The 10,164-nt window shown below is 30.7% G+C and overlaps 1 protein-coding gene across 1 annotated transcript in view; it reads right to left on the minus strand.

The window, feature by feature from the left end:
• The window catches only part of Smp_167790 (hypothetical protein), a gene marked incomplete at both ends in the record, with an annotated part of 45,155 nt that overhangs the window by 27,429 nt on the left and 7,562 nt on the right, over positions 1–10,164 (minus strand). Inside the window, 3 exons of the mRNA XM_018789919.1 lie at positions 1,398–1,503; positions 3,260–3,388; positions 6,301–6,438. Coding sequence (XP_018655314.1) covers positions 1,398–1,503; positions 3,260–3,388; positions 6,301–6,438 — 373 coding nt within the window. The remainder of the gene's footprint in view (positions 1–1,397; positions 1,504–3,259; positions 3,389–6,300; positions 6,439–10,164) is intronic.

Below are 10,164 nucleotides of genomic sequence, written 5' to 3' on the forward strand. Positions count from 1 at the left end.
ATATCTTTCTTATCATATTTGTAATTATCAGAATTGGAATCTGTGGAGATCGTAGTAATGTTAATAGTCAAATTCATCAGTCGATCTAAGTTAGACCACAATTGAAAACTTGAATAAACTGAACAGTCATTTCATCTTAATAAGGAACTCCTCAACAGTGTGCATTCACAATGACACATAAATGATATGATTTATGATAAAGTACACATAGTTGTTATATGTACAAAATGTTATTAGTAAAAATTAATAAAATATGAATCAAGTTTAAATTTCATTATTCTTCAAGTGAAAAGGAAAAGAAAGAAAGAAAGTTTAACATGATTCTATGTATAATCATAATGACATCTACTTAACTTGTATTAAACTTAGATTCATTGAGTTAACACCTTGATTATAAATTTTTTCATTAAATAGTGAACTTTATTTACTATTTTTTTCTAAAGGTCAACTATATACTACTCGAATTCTACCTCAATTTTTTTATTAAATTCTTATTAGATAGGTGTTTCTTATTTGTATGTTTTCATGAAAAATAATTTTTTTTTTAAAAATTTAAAAAAATAAAAAAAAATAAAAACACTTTACATTATATGAATATAAAGATTAATTAAAATTAGGTCATTACCAAGATTTTAGAAAAAAAAACTAATATTTCTTGAAAAAAAACAAAAAAAAATAAAAAAAACGAAGAAAAAAACAATCAATTTTGATTATTTGTAAATGAATATTTTTCAAATAGTAATTTAAGAGTAGACTAATAATTGTTATTGATACTCATTATGTGAAAATAAATTTAAACTTTATATTTAAGTAGTCTAGTATTAGTAGTATTAGTAGTAGTTAAATTTAATAAATTGTCCAAAAAAAAAATTGAATATAGAAAATTTATTTCTAGTTCATATAATATAAATTTTCATTGTTTATTATCTATAGTTTTCTTAGTAATAAAGCATGTCCTAAATTTCTATATATATATATACCTAATTTATTGATTTTCATATTTATATGACCTAGGGCTAAAATACCTAATCAACACTATCAATAATTAGACTAACATTTCTGTATATGGGAAAATACAAACTCTAATTGAGCTATGAAAAATATAACTGTTTAAATTCGTTAAAACAAACTGGCTTCTCTTACAGTAGAATCAATTCATCCATGTATTTTTTTTGTGTGTGTAAACTTAAAACACATGTTAAAACACCTACAGAAAAACTTTCATCGTTTTTATGGGATAACTATGAACATAACATTCATTAAATAGAATATCAATAACTCTGTTACATAACATGGTTTCATTCTGAGAACCAAGAATTAATATCCTTTGTAAAAATACTCGATGTGACAATCAGATAAAAATTATTATGAACAAAAAATTGTTTTATACCATTTACCTTTGGTCAGTTATAACTCTTTCAAATAATTCATATTTAAAACAGGTTCCTTTCAATTGAAGACATACATCACAAAATGGATCACTGGGATAGGTAAAACGCGCCCCTATATTCGAAAAAAGAAACATTTATAGTTGCATTTTATTAGACTTTTAAATCGTACAAAATTTGGGTTGTTCCTTAGCAATTAATATTCATTCATATAGTGAAAGTATTTGGTGCTATAAAACAATTATACTGTTGCGTGCGATGTTGATATTTGAATATCGTCTTCTGATTCCTCTAACTCAGCCACTTGATGACGATCATAAAATGTAGCGATATATATATATATATATATATATATATAACAGCATAATTATCATTTCAGTCTTATTATTATTGTTTGGACTGCCCTTTTAAGTTGTTGAACAATGTTAGGTCAAAAATCTGAAAAAGTGATTGCGTGACCTCCACTAACATAATTAACCTGTTGATTCTGAGTGTGAAGCGGTTTGAGTGGTTTGGATTTGAGTGATTTGGACTTTTGCATGAATTTTCTCTTTAATTTGTGAACAAATAATGTGACCAATATGGTTAACATTTGTCATGTTTCAGGAGTCATTACTAGAATGTGATACAGTTGATACACTATCTTCTCAAAATTATAGATTCATATTACCTAATGAAACAAGTATTTGTTAGATCATAGTTATATTTTAATGGGTGTATGATTTTACCGTTCAAATCATTTGCGGTGTATTTATCTTTTAAAGTTTCGTTACTTCTTGAAATAAATAAACAATTTACTCAATTTGTCATAGATTATATTAAGCACGGGATGCCACTGACTTGAATGGATTCAGGTCAGACACTTTTAAGTGAAGTGCTAGAAGCACACTAAATTTTAGGGGTCATGATAAATTAATTCGCTTATGTATTTAAACGTAAAGAGCTAAGTAGTAAATCAGTATTGAACAGGCCAATAATCATTAACTGTCGTGTTTTGAGTTATTGATTTTATTAGAGGTGAGCAATTTACTAGTTCATGTTAAAGGCTTATACATCCCAAAATTTGCACATTGGAATAAGATTTTACCGTATTTAGTATGGACACATTTAAACGAACCATCAGTAGTTAAGTCATTTCACTAGACGTAACAGTGGTGTAATAATAAATCCATCAACCCAAAATCAAACGTTACTCAGCTATATTTCCAGAAACGTTTAAGAGAATACTAAAAGAATTTTTGAACTAGATAACGCAAACTACTATTTTCATTACAAAATGATACTAGCTAAATAACTTTTAATAAATTAAAAACTATAACTTAGATGTTTCATTTTAAGCTTAGGCTCCCCATTAATTTGTGATTAATACATGGCATCTGTGTTCAACCTGTGTTTCCTCCAAGTTTCATACCTGCTAAATGTAAACCTACTAAGCAGTTTAGAGATAAATGTTTTACAGTATAAACTTATTTGAAGACTTCGACTCACTTTATATGTATTTTTCAGATATTCCTAGTGAAAAATGTGGCATGTGTTCTAAACTTTATGATATTCACTAGTCTTGAGATTATAAATAAATATGTTAAAAATAATGGATTGGGTAATATGGTGCAAAACACTTAATTTCATTGAATTCTCAACACTAAGGTTTTTTGTGATTTAAAGATTTCATCGATATTAAGAGTGAAATTTATTACACACCTACTTCTTCAAATCAAACATTCAACTGTCACCTTAAATACTAATGGTTACCTGGTCAAATTTAAATAATAATGGAAACACTAGAAATGGTTTAACATCTAAAGAGAATATCATCTATGAAAGACTACCATAGAGTTTCATGAAATTTAATTTACGTTTATTATACTTACTGCAAGCGTGTTTTTCAGGAACGTATATAGTATTTCCAGGACATGAACAGTAGCCGGCACCAGGATGACAACTGCTTCGATTCACATGAACACAGTCACGATCTACCCGACATTTTAAATCGGTCAGCACTGAAGAAAGTAGACGGATTAGAGATTAATAAATTCGTTAAAATCTAATTTATGTTTTCATTTTTCTAAAAAATTTCCATTACGAATTAAAAAACGGATATTTGAGATTGAAAACAATACGTGGTTTTTTAAAATGATACAGATTTACTTAAAATGGTCAAAAATTAGTTAGACCCATCTTTCGAGTTAGTTTATCAGTATTTTTATGCCAACGGAATCAAAAATAAAAGGGACTCGTTTGCATTCTATACCAAACAGAATACATTACAAATAACTGACAGTACTTTCATCAATGGGACAGTAAATATTCTGCGAGAATATTATGAAGAAAACAACTTCAAAGCAATATACCACACCTTTCAAGAGTTTTTACATCCGTAGAATTGTGTTAATCCTGATAATAACCTTAAACGAATATCAACCTATTTAAAATAACATGTTTTCTAGGATTGTAAAGACTTTCAGAGTGGAATAATTTTATAGTATCAAAGCAGAATTATAATTTGCTCCAAATTCAATGCTCGCATATTCTTTATTCCACTAGTTGTGTTTTTAAACATTTGCTTGCTATCATACGGTACGCGGTTACACATCATTTATGTTGAAATTTCAACAGCTTTGTTTGCTTTTTAATTTCGAGCAGACTTTAACATCACTTTGCTGTCATCACTTTTCAAAGTTTTATTTTACTACCAAAGTCCAAATTTATCGTTCCAAGCAACAAGCAGCCATATGCTTCTAGTTTCAATATATATTGGTGATTGGATTCTAACTGATAAGTTCAACTCTTTGAGTTAATTTTTCTCATGAATGTACAAATCTTAACAATAGATTTCAGTCTAATTACTTAAGAAATCGGTTTTGTTTCAGGTATTACATTGGTCAAAATACAAATAGCAATTACAAATTTGACACAACTAGTTCACTTTGAAATATAAGCATATAGGTTACATAATAACACAATCAGATGCTGGCTCAGTAGTCTAGAAATTAAGGGTCCACGCGCGAGACCGAAGTTGCTGGATCTGAGTTCTGCGTACAGGATCGTGAATGTGCACTTCTGAGCAGCCCCATACTAGAACGAAACAGCCGTACAGTACTTTCATGTTTTCATAATCTCAATTAAAACTCAACAATCTCGTTTTAATCAGTGAATTTTAGTCAAGTGAATAAAACCCTAATATGTGAATTGAAAGAAAATATATAATTTCGCAATTAAAATTCAAACATGTATCAGTGAAATTCTTCCCAATAGTTTATAATATGGTGCTACAGTTGATTCCAAAATAATTATCATAAAAAATAAAGAATTTCAAGAAGCATCCAGCATTAATACAGGAAATATGAATTTAGTATTATTGTCAAAGTACGTTTGTTATCACTTCTAAACTTCTAAATGATTAGTAAACAATGTATATGTGATGAAAATTAGTTCTAAAGAAATTAAAATTATCAACGTGGGAGGTTTACAGACATTATTCATACTGTCTGATGTTACCTAACCAAACAGTAAATGTACAATGTACTAGATACCTTTTTCATCCTAGCATGGTATTCCTCAGTTAGAACTTCCTACTACCTAACGTTATCATAAAATAAACAAAATTGTTCGAGTAATTAGGGAAAGAAATTTTAAGTTGTTACGAATTTCTAGTTACAGTAATTAGTAAAGTATTTAATATAGTTGTTAACATATCTTTTGTTTGATTTTATCATTCAATGATTATTTACTAAATCCATCACTAATTTAACAATACGACTTAACATTATTAATATAAGTACCAGGTTGATTATAATAGACAAAAAACGTCTTTTCCTTCGACTCTTTATAATTTTCAGTCATATAAAATGATGTCATTATTTACCAAAATGTGCTTGTACAGAATGACAATTAACAAACGTGAAATTTACGAAGAATAGTTTAATGAAAGTTTTATTTGTTTTTCTAATTAATCATTCTGAAGTGGTGGTTGTTATTTAAAAATGTATCTATATAAAATGCATATCGAACAATCTACAATGATTGTATTATTCTTATTCAATGAGATCGGACAGAATAACAGCTATTTTGATATACCTTCATTATTACTCATGTTTGTAATTATTTGATAAGAAAAACATTCAGGTAATTACAATTAAGCAACAGCGTTTTATGGAAGAGGACAAACCAGTTTTCAGCTGAAGAGAAAATTAGGAAAAGAATTTGGAAGTGGATAGGGCATACATTAAGGAAATCACCAAACTGCATCACGAGGCAATCCCTAAATTGGAATGGTGAAGGGAAACAGAAAAGATGAAGGCCAAAGAACATATTACGTCGAGAAATAGAAGCAGATATGAAAAGGATGAATGTTAGCTGGAAAGAACTGGAAAGGATTGCCCAGGACAGAGTTAGATGGACAATGCTGGTGGGTGGTCTATGCTCCTCGACGAAGTGTAACAGGCGTAAGTAAGTAAGTAAATACAATTAAACGTAATTAATAAGGTTACAGATGACTTTGACAGCTATTAATTATTAGTCTCTGAACATACAAATGACTGATATCTAGGTAAATTTGAAATAGAGTCTATTGACTGTGACCGAAAATTGTAGGAAGCTGACTCGTTTCAAAATCAATAGGGTGTACATAACGCAATCACAAGGCTATCGTTTTATTATTTATTTATTTATATTCCCTTGATGCACGATACGTTTTATATAAAGAAATATCAGTTTATTTTGACAGGGTTCTGTATCAACTTGACATTATTAAAAAAAACATATACATCTATTGAGACTGAACAGATTTTATTATGTTACTTATAAAACTGTATAGTACTCTTAATAAATATAATTCAACAGGTATTTCTTAGATATTAAACACTCTAAATGAAACAACATATATCATTTATTTTAATACAAAAAGGCTTACAAGTTTTACACGTGACTCGACCATTTTCACGGATAGCAACAAATCCTTTCCGACAAAAACATTCATTTTTCTCATGATTACAAACACTATTTTCTACTTGTCTTGAACAAAAACCTGAATCATATTGTGTACAAGCTCCTGAATAGACAAGATGATCATTTGTATAGATATTTTGAAATACAATAAATAAATAGAAATTGATTATGATAATTAAATGACGTAATGAAATCATAAATATAAATTGTTTAAATGATTTATAGAAATTGTAAAATAGAATTTTATTTTTATAATTCTAATATAGTAAACCAATATGAAGATCATTTTTCTTCTGTTTAAATGAATTCAATCAAAGAGAATTTTCCTAATGAAAAGAAACTTTTTAATATTTGATTGGTTATTATTCTGACCAATCAGAAGAAAAGGTTCTTAAATTAATATAAAGAAACAATGTATTTTTGTTATATTCATCAGTTTTCTTCTTTCTATTCTATCGTTTTATATAATTTTAATGAAATATAACATATCCTACTTAATCAATTGGTAAAGTCACAGAAAAAAAAACAGAATTTGTATAACATCAATTTGAATGCGAATCAAATGGGTTATATAAACTTGGTAAGGTAAACATATGGAACTCAAAAGAACTGACAACTAACTTCAAAGTGAGAGTCTTCAATACGAACGTAAAAACAGTCCTACTGTATGGAGCTGAAACGTGGAGAACTACCGCATTCATCGTCAAGAAGGTACAAGTATTTATAAACATTTGCTTACGCAAAATACTCAACATTCACCGCTCGGATACTATCAACAACAACGTTTTATGGCAGAAGACAAACCAGCTTCCAGATGAAGAGGAAATTAGGAAAAGACGTTGGAAGTGGATCGGACATAAATTAAGGAAATCACCAAACCGCATCACGAGGCAATCCCTAAATTGGAATGGTGAAGGGAAGAGGAAAAGAGGAAGGCCAAAGAACACATTACTCTGGGAACTGGAAGCAGATATGAAAAGGATGAATTTTAACTAGAACGAACTTGAAAGGATTGCCCAGGACATTGTTGGATGGAGAATACTGGTGTGTGGCCTATGCTCCTCGACGAGGGTTAAGAGGCGTAAGTAAGTAAGATCTGTGATACGTTTCTCTTATCAAAAGATGAAAATATTTTACAACCGGAAAATATTGATAAACTTGGGATAAGATGTTAAAGAATTAATGCTATTTATTTAAACATCACTTTGTAAATTGAAATATTGTTGAAAAAAATATTCTAAACTTTCTTAGATTAGTTAAAAATTTCTCTTTTATGTAAATTCAATATTCCTATCAAAGGAAAATTCAAACATAAAATGCTATCCATAACTAGAATTCCTATCTTTTGCTTTTCAAGATTTTCTCTCACTAATGAACTCCAAGCCCTCAAATGCCCTGGTACGGCCGAGAGTGGGGAGAGTCCGCTCTCTCTCTCTCGAAATGCTCTCACATGGCCACGCGAATATAGCCTCTGCCAGGGAAGTCCCACTCACTGCTTTCTCGTGGCGGTGGGGTGTTGTTTACGAAATTGAGAGGACGAAAAGCGAATGTCCGGCGCTTTAACCGGGTTGGTGGTCACGTAGGATCCACCTAGAGGAGTTGAAAAACCCTGATTCCAAACCAATGGTGCACATGGACTCCAGTATCCTGAGGGAACAAATGGCTTACAAATCAACCGTTGGTCATTGGCTACCATGAGACTGCATCTCCTTACGGTGCTCCACTGCCTTGTGGATCAGATCTTTAGGTCAAAGGCTGGGGGTGTGGCGCCCTAAGAAAACCATCTTCTTCGGTTCCGGCAACTGGGCAGTATCACAACCTTCACACAAATCAAATGAGATTTGTGTGGCGCATATGTACCTGGTAACCTTTGTACTAATATTTATGTGTTTAAATAAATAAATAATGAACTCCAAAAGTAGAAAGTAATGATGTTGACTTATTCCTGTCATATTCACTAATCATCTATAATGTTATTAAATTTCATTAACAATTTAGCTATGTGAATAGTTTTTAAATTGATATTCAAAATAAATCTAGATGGATAAATTTACTATTACGTAGATAGGTTAGCGAATCATTTGGTATTTTTAGGTGAGATACAGGCACAACGTGAAGACTTTTACAATATTAGATTGATGTTTAAAAGCTTAATATTGATACATCCATTCTTATATATTAAATTTTGTCAACTTAATTAAGTTTTGTATTTATGGGTTGACGGCCCACACTCCTCAAGGAATAACAGACTCAAGTAAAAAATAAGGTCTGATTTGAGCAGTTTGACAAGTTTCATTTTTTGTTTGCCTCGGCCCACCCCACCAATAATCTGGTATGAATCGTAAAACACGTATCTTGATCTGGAACCGATGAAAGTGAATTATTGTCCTGATGACTCTCATACATTACATAAATCTTCACATGACTACTGTTTGTAAGATTCATTAGACGTCATAAAATATAAAGGTAGCTAGTACACATTTTTCTGATGTCGTTTAGCTAAAACACCTGTTCTATAGTTTCTGTTTAACTGTTTATGAAGTACAAGAGATGGAAATGACCTTTGAACATAACTAATTAACCGATAAATAACCTTTCTAATTCGAGCTTGAATGAATTGTTACTTTTAACTGCTCTTGAATTATCATCACATCTATCTAAATATAATCGGTCAAATTTCATTACTGACTGAAATTTCTTTTTTTCCAATAAACACTAATTCATTTTCTCGAATCCTCCTAATAACCATTTAACCGTGACCAGGTTATTTGGTATATATAGACTACTGAACTAAAGTTCATCAAGTCATGTTTATTTACTGACTTATATAGAAAATGATTCTTTGAACAAGATGAAGGAATTCATAATGACAGAAATTTTTAATTTTGGAGTTTTCAATATAATACAATACACTGATTAATTTGTATTAAAATATAAATGGTAAATGAACCTACAAAAGTCAAATAAATATCTGAATAATCGTTAATCCAATCACTAAATTGATGAGATATGGTGATTGATCAGAAAATAATTTTTAATATTTAGGTCCATATTTTAGTGATATAACTTAAGTTGCACATTTAAAATGCATACTGATATGAATTACAAACTTATTGAAACAAACAATTAATAATACTTTTTATATTTGAAACATATTTGAAACTAAATCGAGCTACATCAACCATTGAATGAATGAAAACGTTTATCATGAACTGTTATTAGTTATCTCATGTATAAACTACTTGATCAACCTTATGATTTATCAGAAGGGGGTTTGATGAAGATTTTAGTAATTTTATGTAGTTGAAATCATGAGTCGATTGAAGCTAGACCATCATGGAGAGCCTGGAAGCACTGGACGGCCGTTTCGTGTGAGTGTTTTACAGTGTGTACGGTGTTGTCACAGTGAGGGATGCTGGGTGATGATGGCAGAGTAGTGGTGTGGCTACAAAGTCCGCCTGCTGGGAGTGGGGTTCGAACCCACGCGGGGATACACCCCAGGGGATCTTAAGTCCACCGCCTTAACCACTCGGCCATCCCAGCTGGATTGCGCATACACCGACTCGCACACTCAACACTACACTCTCAGTCGCTTGCACAAACACTAACGCCAACGAGCAATCACACAAAGATCATCAACCCAAAATACAACCACATCAACACAACACCAATACTGACACCACTGAATACACCATGAACTACTCACCTACCACCCACACATGATCGCTCACTCCGATCCACATACATACGCATGCACATATATTCATCAACAACACACCGACTGATCAATTCGTCAACAAACATCGCTCATCAACCAGTCACTCTTCAC

This window comes from Schistosoma mansoni, chromosome W (assembly GCF_000237925.1).
Source record: "Schistosoma mansoni strain Puerto Rico chromosome W, complete genome".
NCBI lineage: Eukaryota > Metazoa > Platyhelminthes > Trematoda > Strigeidida > Schistosomatidae > Schistosoma > Schistosoma mansoni.